The 14214-nt window shown below is 33.4% G+C and overlaps 2 protein-coding genes across 2 annotated transcripts; both read left to right on the top strand.

The window, feature by feature from the left end:
* Window positions 1-6079: 6079 nt before the first annotated feature.
* On the top strand, window positions 6080-6610 carry LOC124897310 (secreted RxLR effector protein 161-like). Its single transcript, XM_047410291.1, has one exon. The coding sequence runs from the start codon at window positions 6080-6082 to the stop codon at window positions 6608-6610; it is 531 nt and encodes a 176-aa protein (XP_047266247.1).
* Window positions 6611-9806: 3196 nt separating this feature from the next.
* On the top strand, window positions 9807-13901 carry LOC107864338 (disease resistance protein RUN1). The gene is made up of 5 exons (XM_016710687.2): window positions 9807-10530; window positions 10659-11754; window positions 11852-12127; window positions 12222-13046; window positions 13131-13901. The coding sequence occupies exons 1-5, from the start codon at window positions 10034-10036 to the stop codon at window positions 13824-13826; spliced, it is 3390 nt and encodes a 1129-aa protein (XP_016566173.2). The 5' UTR covers window positions 9807-10033; the 3' UTR covers window positions 13827-13901.
* Window positions 13902-14214: the final 313 nt, after the last annotated feature.

Genomic DNA, 14214 nt, shown 5'->3' with positions numbered 1-14214 from the left:
TATGGGGACTTGGAGAAGATGAAAGATATGAGGCCAAACTTACAATGAAACTGCAACTCTTTAGATAACAAACTGCAATTTATCATTGTGATATTCAAAATATTCTCCAAATAAATTTTGATGGACATCTTTTATACCTTATGATTAGATAACAAACTGCAATTTATCATTATGATATTCAAAATATTCTCCAGATAAATTTTGATGGACTTGATCGCGATACTCAGAATGTTTTCCTTGATATCCCATGTGCTTATAGATGCACGTTTTTTAATCCTGTAACGTGTGTAATGTCATATCGCAATTAAGTGAAAAAAGATATGAATCGAAACTATATTTTGCTTACTTTTAGTATTGTATAATAAGTTTGAAGGATCTGAATTTCGCTAATTGCAAACGCCTCGGAAGAACTCCATATTTCAACGATACACAAAGTCTCGATACTTTTTCTCAGTGTGGTTATTCAAGTTCAATTGGACATACTAACTGGTTTGTAGATTGCAAAATTCAATACGAACATTAGAACTGCTCATCATTACCGACATTGTCAGTTTGACATTAGAGAAATGTGAAGTCTAAGACATCTTCTTGCATATAATACGAGTATAAAACAATTGCCTAAATGCTAAGAGATTTCTATTATTGGAATTGGGAACCGGAAATTTAGAGACTAAAAGGAGCTTTTCCGGACTCTTCCAAATACAATTCTTTTTAAGTTCTATTATGCAAGCCTAACGTACTGTAATTTTTCCGAGGCTGATATATCTTGGGACATTTGGAGTGTATCGTCTTTCCAACATTTAGATTTGAGTGGCAATAGGTTTCATTGTCTACACTTTGATTTTTCTAAGATGCTGTCTTTGACGTCATTGTTTTTGAATAATTGTGGAAATCTTCACACACTCTCATCGGTATCAAATAAAAATCTTTGCTAGTTTGAAATTGAAAATCTGTGAAGAATTCATTCAATGAAGGCTCTTTAGTGCCACTACTCTATCATTCCTTCCGGTAAGTATGCCTCTTTCCATCTCTCCCCCTCTTTCTGTCTTCTGTCGCCTATCGTATTGATAATCTTAGACATTTATCTCCAAAGCAATAAGATCCCAGATTGGTGTAGAAATCAAGTGAGAGCTTCTTCTATATGCTTTACTATGTCTACAGTACATAATAAGAAGTATCTATTTTTAGGAATGATTCTCTGGTGTGTTCGCAAGTCTGTCAAGCGGGATATCCTAAGGTATTGTTGGAAAAAAGTATTCAATATACAAATGGTGTTACGATTATAAGATACCAGATGGACAATATGCACAACAATCATGCGTTCTTTACTTTACAGATGTTGCTTACAAGTGTAAATTTTTATGGCCACATAATTAATTTATTTATTGGTTTAATAATAATTGAATAAGTTAAATCCTTAATCTATATGGAAAGTTATCTAGTAGGATAATTACTGACTCCTAGTAGGATTGTATCACTCCTAGTAGGATAATGATTGTATCCACCAATCACGTTGATGTAACGTGAAAACATAATTGACTATTCCCATTATAAAAGGGTTCTCTCTGCCAAAAGAAGAATAAGCTCATCACAATTATTCTGAAAGTAAGGTAAGAGAGAAACAATTCAGTGCTTCTGCTATGACGCTTTATTGAATTACTGTTATTATGTGTATGTGAAAATCATTAAGTTTAACGTACCTAAATAGTATAAGATTGTTTAAGTATATATAATCCATTTTATGCTTACATGTGGTATCAGAGAGAGGTTTTCAAAACTAGTGATTTTTCATTGCAAATAAAATTTTCTATTGATTTTATGAATCCTAATTATGAAATTTAGAAATTTAAATTTATTATTGTTTTAAAATTTCCGTTGTGAAAACACAACATGCCAATTTTGCTTTGAAACAACTGTCCCGGATGATTTAACGTGCATATATGTGTCTGGTAACCAATGTTATTTGTAGTCACATTCTATAGTTAGTAATAAAAAAAAACGGACAGTAGAATATATGAATAGATATGCAATATGTGATTATGTGTCATGCATAATTTTTTTAATATTCATATATCACGTGTTATTTTGGCCCAAAGACAGAAAGGAAAATAATTGTTAGTTAATCTCTTTTGTCTGTTATGTTTATATGGAGATTTCTGGGTTTGCTTATTTATTGTTCATATCACGGAAATAACTATTTATTGTTAGAATAATGTAGTATTTAATAATAAAATTTATTGTTTTTTAATGTGACTTGGAATTATATATTTAAGATTCGTTAATCACCAAAATGGTCGAATTTTTATGAAATTAATTTCAAAATAAAGGTTATGCTTAAATTAATTACCCATTAATTTTGATGCTTATAAATGATGTACTAATTATGGACAAATTATAATTTTGGCTATAAGACATTTATGGATCACCCAAAGGTTGATTGTTTGTTCGTATAACCAATAAATATTAAAGAGATAATTTTGATATATCGTTAGTTTTATTTATTTATACAAAGATGATAAATATTATTAATTCATGCATTAAATATTATCGTTTTGTGTTAAATATATTTTAAGCATCATTATATTTGAAGTTGTATTTTGATGTTTCGCTTATAGGAGAACATCAATATACATTTAAGTAAGTCATTTCTGAATGTGATAATGTGTAACTCAAAGTATTAATAAATGAGCATGTTTTACTTGCATCACTTGCCCTGCATTCGCACTCTGCCTCTGTTATGACTTTTAGTGGACTTAACTTTTCAGATTGGTGCGAACAGATCAAATTCCATCTTGGGGTTTTAGATCTTGATGTTGCACTTTACTCTGAAAAGCCAACTGCTATTACTGAAGCTAGCAGTGATGAAGAAAAGTCCTATTATAAGCACTAGGATCGGTCTAATAGATTAGGCCTAATGTTCATGCGAATGAATATTGCGGGCAACATTAAGACTACTCTTCCCAAAACTGAAAGTGCAAAGAACTTCTGAAACTTGTGGAAGAGTCTTCCCAAACTGCTAATAAGTCTCTTGCTGGGACACTAATGGGTACTTTGACCACCATGAAGTTTGATGGTTCGCGTACTATGCATGAGAATGTCATTGGAATGACAAACATAGCAGCAAGACTTAAGTCATTGGGAATAGAAGAGGAACAGAATTTCCTTGTGCAGTTCATTATCAACTCATTATCGTTTGAGTATGGTCCTTTTCAAATGAACTACAACACCATGAAAGATAAAGGGAACGTGCATGAATTGCATGGTATGTTGGTTTAAGAGAAAACGAGGCTAAAGAATCAAGGAACCCACTCCATTAATTATGTAAATCATCAAGGAGCTGAAAAGAAAGGAAAGAAGCATGGTAAGGGACAACAGAAGCAACTTAATGTTAATCAGTCGTCATCTCAAGTACATAAGAAAGGGAACAAGAATAAAAAGTGTCATTTCTGTGGAAAATCTAAACATTTTCAGAAAGATTGCCTGAAACGTAAGGCATGGTTTGAGAAGAAAGGTAAGCCTTGTGCTTTTACATGTCTCGAATCAAACTTAACTGAAGTTCCTTATAATACTTGGTGGATTAACTCTGGTTGTACTGTTCATGTTTCTAATACTATACAGGGATTCCTTACAATCCAAACCATAAACAAGAATGAAAGATTTGTTTACATGGGGAATAGAGATTTGTTTACATGGGGAATAGAGTGAAGGCTCCAGTTGAAGCTGTCGGGACTTATCGTCTGATTCTCGATTTTGGGCGTCACTTAGATTTAGTTGAAACTTATTATGTTCCTTCTCTTTTGAGAAATTTAGTTTCATTGTCTAAGTTGGATAAGACTGGATATTTCTTTAATTTTGGTAATGGATGTTTTAGTTTGTTTAAGAATAATTATCTCATCGGTATTGGTACTCTTTGTGATAATTTATACAAATTGAATCTTGATAATCTGTTTGTCGAAACACTCCTAACTCTACATCATAATATTGGAACCAAATGAAGTTTCGTGAATGAACAATCTACTTACTTGTGGCATAAATGTTTAGGTCACATATCTAAAGAAAGGCTGAAAAGATTAATTAAGAATGAAATTCTTCAAGATTTAGATTTTACTGAGCTTAATATTTGTGTTGATTGTATTAAAGGAAAACAAACAAAACACACAAAGAAAGGAGCCACAAGAAGCACACAGCTTCTTGAAATTATACACACTGATATATGTGATCCTTTTGATATCACATCTTTTAATAAAGAAAAATATTTTATCACTTTTATTGATGACTTTTCACATTATGGATATATCTATTTGTTGCATGAAAAATCTCAAGCGATTAATGCTTTAGCGGTATTTATTACTGAGGTTGAAAGATAACTTGATAGAAAGATGAAAATAATAAGGTCTGATAGAGGTGGTAGATATTATGGAAGATATGATGAAAGTGGATAACACCCAGGTCCATTTGCTAAATTCCTCGAAAAGCGTGGCATATGTGCTCAATACACAATGCCTGACACACCACAACAAAATGGTGTGGCAGAAAGGCGGAACCGTACATTAATGGATATGGTTAGGATTATGTTAAGTAATTCTTCTTTACCTCATTTTTTATGGATGTATACTTTAAGGACTGTCGTTTACTTGCTAAATAGGGTTCCCAGTAAAGCAGTCCCAAAGACACCTTTTGAACTGTGGACTGGTAAGAAACCTAGTTTGAGGCACCTGCATGTTTGGGGTTGCCCGACAGAAGTTAGAGTTTATAATCCACAAGAAAAGAAACTGGATTCAAGAACAATCAGTGGTTTCTTCATTGGTTATCCAGAAAAATCAAAGAGGTATAGATTTTACTATCCTAATCATAGTACGAGAATAGTTGAAACTGGAAATGCTAGATTCATTGAGAGTGGAGAAGTTAGTGAGAGTGAAAAACCACGTAATGTGGAAATTAAAGAAGTTAGAGTATAAATTCCTCTAATTTGTACTTCTTTTAAATTTGTTGTTCCTGAAGATGTTGTACAACAAAGTAATCAATAAGAATAACAAATTAATATTCCTATTAATGAAGCCATAATTGATGAACCTGTAGTAGATGAACCACAATAAGTAGCATCAAGAAGATCTCAAAGACAAAGGAGATTTGCTATTTCTGATGATTATTTGGTATATCTACATGAGTCAGAAACTGACTTGGGAATTGATGATGATCCAGTTTCATTTTCACAAGCCATTGAAAGCAATAATTCTGATAAATGGATAAATGCTATGAAAGATGAGTTAAAATCTATGGAACAGAATGAAGTTTAGGACCTTGTTGAATTACTCGAAGGTTGCAAAAGAGTTGAGTGTAAATGGGTCTTTAAGACCAAACGCGACTCAACTGGCAACATCGAACGTCACAAGGCCAAACTTGTTGCCAAAGGTTTTACTCAAAAAGATGGCATTGACTATAAAGAGACGTTTTCACCTGTCTCTAGAAAAGATTCACTCAGAATTATAATGGCCTTGGTAGCTCATTATGACTTAGAGCTACATCAAATGAATGTGAAAACAGTTGTTCTAAATGGAAATTTGGAGGAAGAAGTTTATATGAATCAACCTGAAGGATTTTCTATTAAAGAAAAGGAACACATGGTGTGTAAACTTAAGAAGTCAATATATGGACTTAAACAAGCTTCCCAACAATGGTATCTTAAGTTTAATGAAACGATTGCCACCTTTGAATTTAAAGAAAACACTGTTGATCGGTATATATATCTGAAGGTCAGTGGAGTAAGTTTATTATGTTAGTCTTGTATGTTGATGACATCTTGCTGGCTACTAATGATCTTGGTTTGTTACATGATACCAAGAAATATCTCTCTAACAACTTTGAAATGAAAGATATGGGTGAGGCATCCTATGTGATTGGAATAGAAATATTTCGAGATAGATCACAAGGATTGTTGGGATTGTCTCAGAAAACCTATATTAATAAAGTATTAGAGAGATTTAGAATGGAAAAATGCTCATCAAGTCCCGTTCCAATTCAGAAAGGAGATAAGTTTAGTCTCAATCAATGTCCAAAGAATGACTTGGAATGAAAGCAAATGAATGATATTCCTTATGCATCAATAGCTGGGAGTCTTATGTATGCCCAAATATATACAAGACCAGACATCAGTTTTGCTGTTGGAATGCTGGGTCGATATCAAAGTAATCCTAGAATGGATCACTGGAAGGCTGCAAAGAAAGTATTACGATACTTACAAGGAACGAAAGATCATATGCTCACTTATAGAAGATTTGATCATCTAGATGTTGTTGGATATTCAGATTCAAATTATGTTGGTTGTGTGGATACAAGAAAATTCACATTTGGATATTTGTTTCTATTAGCTGGAGGAGCAATATCATGGAAGAGTGCGAAGCAGTCTGTTATAGCTGCATCCACTATGGAAGTTGAGTTTGTGGCATGCTTTGAGGCCACAGTCCAAGTTAATTGGCTGCGGAATTTTATTTCAGGACTTGGACTAGTCGACAATATAGCCAGGCCGCTGAAAATTTATTGTGATAATACCGCCGCATTTTCTTCTCTAAGAACGATAAGTATTCAAAAGGTGCTAAGCATATGGAATTGAAATACTTTTCGGTTAAAGAAGAAGTCCAGAAACATAAAGTGTCAATTGAACATATTAGCACTAAGCTTATGATTGCTGATCCTTTGACGAAAGGATTACCGCCCAAAACATTTATTGAAATGTTGAAAGGATGGGTTTTATTGATAGCAATGAATGATTTTATGTAAAGACTTTATTCTGTTTATGAAATTGACACTTTGAGCTCAAATTATACATGTTTCTGTTGTTACCTGTTTTCTCTTGTATACATAATATTGTGAATAATGATGACAGGTTTTGACTTAGATAAAGAATTCTAAGTATTATCGTTGGACCCATTATGTATTTGAAAGATTATGTTAGGTAATAGACTAATATTGTAGTACATGGAAGGAACTATATCAAGTAAAGGGACGTACAACCGCCATGACTCATTTTAGTTGATTTTTATTTAACGATGACAAATGATGTTGGATTTAACGTTAATAGTGCACATGATTGATGTACCTATTAAACCATTAAATTAACATTGTGTGTGCCAAGTGAGAGAATGTAAATTTTTATGGCCCACATAATTAATTTATTTATTGGTTTAATAATAATTGAATAAGTTAAATCCTTAATCTATATGGAAAGTTACCTAGTAGGATAATTACTGACTCCTAGTAGGATTGTTTATGTATAAGATTGTTTAAGTTTATATAATCCATTTTATGTTTACAACAAAACAAGAACCTTTTGATGACCAGATTATGGAAGGCAGAGAAAAGTTGCAACTTGTCGAGTTTGGTAAAGGAAGTACAATAAAGAAGATAGGATCCATCAGCTATATTTAGACCAACATGGTAGTGTTATGTCTTTACCGGCTATCGTGGATCATTCTCATTCTCAAATGACGATCAACAGGTCAGGAGAACAAGCAGAATCCCAATGCAAAAGAATCAAGAAAGAGTTTCAAACAGAACAAGAAGATCATTACTATGGTAATCCATCAGAGAAAGCTGAGGATTGTAGAAAAGCATAAAGCACATAAGAAGAAGAAAATGATGACAATAAAGATGGAAAGATGGATGTAGTAGAATGTGTACTAGTATAGGGGTACATACCCATTATTTAGGTGTGAACAATTGAGCATCTTTTACAAGCAATAGCTTCTATAGAAAATTTTGTCTTTTTATGTAAACAACTTTTGCCATTGTACAGTGCTAGTTTCTTGAGTTGCACTAAAAAAAACTTTAACTAAAAGAATTAAATCAACTTTTTTGTCGTATAGTGAATATAGTGGCTCTGTGATTAACCTACACTGCCAGAGAACATTTTAAGTGATTGGAGACGTGTTAGGATTGAGAATTATTACAGAATTTAGCTTATTATAATGACAATAACAAAGACAATAACATGTTGATAATAACGGTAATTGAAAAAAATTAAAGGAGACACAATTTTAACGTGGTTCAGTCAGTGAGACCTACGTCCACAAGTGGAGAGGAACACTTTTACTACATCAATAAGAGTCCAATAGAGAGATTATAAAATTAGAGTAGTCACTCTAATTAACCCAAATATCCCAAGAGAAAAACCTCACAAGATGACTCCAAAAGAAAGGGCTCACAAAAGTGTTTCCTAACACCCATTTTCTAACTTAATATTCTAATAGGAAGGGAGAATAAATACAAGAGAATGAAAGAGAACTCTAGAAAATTGATGTGTTACAAATGACAATGAAGGTCCCTATTTATAGAGATGCAAGTTGGCTTGTTGATGTCATCCATGATGTTATAGAATATGCAAATTTCAACATTTGCATGTGAACGAAAGAAATTTACAACAAATTCTTTGATAGCAATTTTATTTGACAAAGCCAATAAATAATCCTCTAAAAATATTTGATAGCAACTTTGTTTGATCACGTATGAACCAAAAACAAACAAAGGCCACATTACAAGAAGAGTGTTAGTTCTTCCTATTTTTGCAATGAAAAAGAAAAACAAAGGGTATACATATGGTTTTACTTGGTGTATGTCACACTGAATTGAAATCTATGTAAGTTCATTTATTAGAAATAAATGACTCAAAGTATAAATGGAGCTATGTGGGGTGCAATGTCCACTTTACTTGACACTTATTTTAAGGTAATTTTATTATATTATTATTTAAAAAAAATAATATAATAAAATTATCTTATAATTATTTTAAGATAATTATATTATATTATTATTTAAATATAATAAATTTAATGTTTTAAAAAATATATTGAGTAATGAATAATGTTTATCAGCAAGGTTAACTGGTATTGTGGAAAAGAGGGAGTAAAGTTGCATGGATATGATTGACAAGTGAACATAGAATTTGAATGTGGAAACATTCAAAGAAAAATAATTGGATGTTTCCACTTAATTTATATCAACTTTCTCCCTACAATACGTTGCATCCTATCAACACAAAGTGCGTGTGAATGCTAGAGTTTAAGGCATAGTGGAAAATCATGACATATATTTCTTATATTATTTTTCTTTTTTAAAAAAAAAAAGGTCAGAAGTTGGAAATTTTAAGGGACAAATACAATGTTTCAACATGAATTTTATGATATTTTACTTAAGCAATATTCGTTGTGTAATTAATTAATTGTAAAGAATAGAGTAGGTATTTGGTTGAAATTAAAAATAGTGGTGGCAGTGACACCAAACTCCTCTCTGTAGCGTTTTGTTATGATGCTAATATATCTATCTTATATTACCAAAAAAAAGAAATTAAAAATAGAAATGGTCCCATTCAAGATGCAACGTTTAGAATTGACCTATTGACCTTTGGCATGGCGGAGAATTAAACTAATTCCTCCGGTTAATTTACTATACTAAAAATAGATATTCATATTAATTTATTCAATTTATAAAATTAAGAGATAATTTATCACTTGACTTTTAATTTATTCTTATTATTAATTATAGTCATTTTCCAAAATATGAAATTTATTATATTCAAAAAGTAATATATTTATGGTCCTTCAAGAACGTGTCAAGTCAATAGTTGACGAGTAATATGAAGGCAGTGGCGGATTCACATTGGATTTAGGGGGTTCATCCAAAATTTCGAAATCCTTTCGTCGGAAAATTATACTATTTTTACATGGTCAAAAACATTGTTATGTATATATAGCAAATGTTGAATCCTTTGACTACTCCGTATATTTACTTTTGAACCACTCATTGAAAATTCTCGTTCCGCCATTGTATGAAGGGAAGAAGTATATTTTGTGAAAAAAGTTCATGAATTTCAACATTGGCATCCACATCTTGGGAGGTATCTTGCAAAAAGAGTTGACATAATAGATATAATAAGGTGGGTGGGTGTATATAGTTGCTACAGTGACCTTTCTTTAATTACTCTTGACAAATTGGACTAAAAATCATTTCATTTTTGTATCTCATCAAAGGCTTCTTATCCATGGATACTCAATTTATTCAAGGTGAATCATCTATAACCAAATGGAACTACGATGTCTTTTTGAGTTTCAGAGGTGAAGACACGCGAAAGACCTTCATCGGTCATTTTTACACCCGATTATGCCAAGTGGGAGTTGATACATTCATCGATGATGAAGAGTTGAGAAAAGGCGATGTCATTTCAACCAAACTTGAGAAAACAATTGAAGTGTCTAGAATTTCTGTTGTTGTTTTCTCGAAAAATTATGCATCGTCTAGTTGGTGTCTTGATGAACTTGTCAAAATCCTCGAATGCAGAGACAAGTTAAAGCAGATAGTTTTGCCTGTTTTCTATGATGTTGATCCTTCTCAAGTGCGAAACCAAAGTGGATGTTTCGGTGAAGGTTTTGCTATGCGCAAGGAACGATCATTTGGAGATGAAAGAATGGAGAAGTGGAAAGCTGCATTGACTGAAGCTGCAAATTTATCTGGATGGGATTTGCAAAATGTTGCTAACGGGTATGATAACTTCATTCAACAATCAAATTTTATCTGTTATTTGCCCTTTGTTTGTATCATGTAATACAAAAAATGTTGTTTTTTCTGCTAGCTGCTGTTTTGCTAAAAAGTAAAAAATATAACTGCAGGCATGAATCAAAATTTATTGAAAGTATTATAAAACAAGTTCTCCAAGTGGTCAACCAGACACCGCTAGATGTTGCTTGGCACCCAATTGGTGTAGATACTCGTGTCGAACATATAGAGTTGTTACTGCAAAATGAATGTGAAGATGAAGTTCGAATGGTTGGTATATACGGCGTTGGTGGAATTGGAAAAACTACTCTTGCAAAAGCTATCTACAACCAAACATGTCATCGCTTTGATAGTAGTTGTTTCCTTTCAAATGTTAGAGCAGAAGCTGATGCATTTAATGGTCTAGTCAAGTTACAAGAACAACTACTAAATCAAATTCTCAAAACTAAGGACGTCAAAGTTAGCAGTGTTGCTGAAGGTGTCAATCTAATCAAAACAAAACTTGGGTCGAAGAAGGTTCTAATTATTCTTGATGACATCGACCATATGAGCCAATTAGAATCCTTAACGAGAGAAAGAAGTTGGTTTGGCGCTGGTAGTTTAATAGTAGTTACAACTCGAGATGAGCACTTGCTATGTCGGCTTAGAGAAAATGAGAGATATGAAGCCAAGCTATTAAATGACAATGAAGCTTTGCAACTTTTTAGTCTCCATGCTTTTAATGGTTCTTTTCCACCACATGAGTATGTTAATTTGGCAAAAGATATAATCAAGTATTCAGGTGGGCTACCATTAGCTCTTGTGACGTTGGGGTCACACTTGCAAGGGAGATCCACAGAAGAATGGAGATACGAGTTCAAAAAATTAAGAGCGATTCCTCATCGTGATATTCAAAAGATTCTCCAGATAAGCTTTGATGGACTTGATCGTGATATTCAGAGTGTTTTCCTTGATATCGCGTGCGCCTTTCATGGATTTTCTAAGGATGAAGTTTGCAAAACGTTAAATGCATGTGGTTTTAGTTCTGAAAGTGCTATTGCAACTTTAGTTCAAAGACAGTTGCTCCAAAGGGGTCATTTTTTGGTGATGCATGATCTAGTGCGGGATATGGGAAGAGAAATCGTTTCCATGGAATCACCTCGAGACCCTGGAAAACGAAGTAGATTGTTCAACCCTCAAGAAGTCCGTGATGTTCTACAAGGAAATAAAGTCAGTAAATTCTTTATATTTATCATGGTTATACATTTTTTCAATTTAATTTGTTAGTAAATTATCTGATGATACTTTTCTTTTTATTGAACTGCAGGGTTCAGAAAATGTGGAAGTGCTGGTGGTAGAACGAGGAGCATTCAAGGGTATGAACTTGAGCACCAAAGCATTTCAGAAAATGATAAATCTCAGGGTGCTTAATATCGATGACTTAAATATTAGTGGAGATTTTGAGCTGTTGTCCAAGGAGCTCCGATGGTTGTCATGGGAAGAATGTCCTTTAAAATGTATACCATCAAATTTTCCGTTCGAGAAACTTGTTGTTCTGAATATGCGAGAGAGTAATATCCAAGAATTTAGTTCGAATTTTCAGGTTTGTTAGTTAATTCTGCAATTTCATGTGTAATGTTATGCTGCTATTAAGTGAAAGAAAATATTAATCGAAACTATATTTTGTTTACTTTTAGCACTGTAGAAATCTGAAGGATTTGAATCTCGCTAATTGCAAGCACCTCGGAAGAACTCCAAACTTCAATGGTTCACTAAGTCTCGAGACTTTGTGCCTCACTGGTTGCTCAAATCTGAAGGAGATCCATCCATCGATAGGAAACTTGAACAGACTAACCGGTTTGTTTATGATGGATTGCAAAAAGATTTCAAATCTTCCGAGCAGCATATGCAAGCTAAAATCCCTTCAATACTTGAACATAAGAAGTTGTTCATCTTTGCTAACACTGCCAGTTGACATCGGAGACATGCAAAGTTTAAGACATCTTCTTGCATGTGATACGGGTATAAAACAATTGCCTAGATCTCTTGAAATGATAAGAGATTTGTCGATATTGGAATTGGGAACCAGAAATGTAGAGAATAAAAGGAGTTTTTCTGGAAGAATAGTCCAGATACAATCCTTGTCGAGTTCTGTTAGTCACTTAAGCCTAACATACTGCAATTTGTCCGAGGCTGATATTCCTGGAGATGTTTGGAGTTTATCCTCCTTGCAGCATTTAGACTTGAGTGGCAATAGTTTCCGCTGTCTACACTTTGATTTTTCTAAGTTGCGATCTTTGACGTCATTGTTTTTGAATAATTGTGAGAATCTTCACACACTCTCATCACTATCAAATAAAAATCTTTGCAAATTGGAAATTGCAAATTGCGAGAAGTTGGTAGACATTACAGGGTTCGACAACCTCCCTTTACAAGGGCAGATCGACATGCGTTACTGTACTTCTCTGCAGAATCCATTCAATGAAGGCTTCTTTAGTGCCGCTGCTCTATCATTCCTTCCGGTAAGTATGCCCCCCTCTCTCTCCTCCTCTCACTGTCTTTAGTCGCCTATCGTATTGATAATCTTGTTTCTTCTTATGATGAAGGAAAAGCTAGAAATTTATCTCCAAAGCACCGAGATCCCCGATTGGTGCAGCAATCAAGTGACAGCTTCATCTATCTGCTTCACTATGCCCACAGTACATGATAAGAAGTATCAGTTTTTAGGAATGATTCTCTGGTGTGTTCACAAGTTTGTTATCGAATGGGATACCCTAAGTTACCAGCGTGGCTTGAAATTTTTCATTGTCGGAAAAAAGTATTCAATATATGATTGGCGCTATGATTTTAGAATACCCGATGGATATGCAGAACAATCATGCGTACTTTACACATCTTGCATACAAGAACCTTTTCATGGCCAGATTATGGAAGGCGGAGAAAAGATTCAAATCGTAGAGTTTGGTGGAGCAATAGTAAAGAATATAGGGATTCATTTGTTATATTTAGATCAACATGGTAACGTTACATCTTTGCCGGCACAGATCGATCATTCTCATGCTCAGATGACGAACAAAAACCAGGAGAACAAACAGAATCTCAGTGGAAAAGAACCACAAAAGAGTTTCAAACAGAGTCTCAGTAGAAAAGAACCAAAAATGAGTTTCAGACCGAGGATATCCTTGAAGAAAATCATCGCTTGTTTTTTTGTTGTTTTTGTTTTTGTTTTTAGTTTTTTCTTCGTAAAAGGAAATTACAATGTGGAAAATCGAACCCTCACCATAAAGGTAGTGTTCAGGTAGTTAACCAACTGGTCGTTACTTGTTTCAAATCTTAGTTGAATGGAAATCACATATCACTTGGAGGTTAACTTCTAATTTCATATCACTTGCTCCTATCTAACACTTTTGACATTATTATCCATCTGTTATATTCAAAAGTTTCATCCAACTACAATTTGATTTGCTAAAAGGTATTTTTCATTCACCAATCAAAACACAGATCCCAAAGAATATATTTTCATTTGTCATACCAAACACACTTAACTTCGACTGTAACTAATTGGGGTGGACCATCATAGGTCTGACAGAACTCAGTAACTTTGATTCAGATCATGTATTTGTGTTAAGAGATTCCAGCAAGCAAAAAAGATCAGTCGTGATCTAGAACTCACAAACTCAAAATCCTAAT

Source organism: Capsicum annuum, chromosome 3, assembly GCF_002878395.1.
Source record: "Capsicum annuum cultivar UCD-10X-F1 chromosome 3, UCD10Xv1.1, whole genome shotgun sequence".
NCBI lineage: Eukaryota > Viridiplantae > Streptophyta > Magnoliopsida > Solanales > Solanaceae > Capsicum > Capsicum annuum.
This window is presented reverse-complemented; position numbering and strand designations above follow the sequence as displayed.

What these genes read in the sequence shown, in the direction of transcription:
- LOC124897310 (XM_047410291.1), top strand. Translation starts at nt 6,080, where the DNA reads ATGAATGATATTCCTTATGCATCAATAGCTGGGAGTCTTATGTATGCC.
- LOC107864338 (XM_016710687.2), top strand. Translation starts at nt 10,034, where the DNA reads ATGGATACTCAATTTATTCAAGGTGAATCATCTATAACCAAATGGAAC. An exon ending in TTGCAAAATGTTGCTAACGG is followed by an intron (nt 10,531 to 10,658) that starts GTATGATAACTT and finishes ATATAACTGCAG; the next exon opens with GCATGAATCAAAATTTATTG. An exon ending in AATTTAGTTCGAATTTTCAG is followed by an intron (nt 12,128 to 12,221) that starts GTTTGTTAGTTA and finishes GTTTACTTTTAG; the next exon opens with CACTGTAGAAATCTGAAGGA.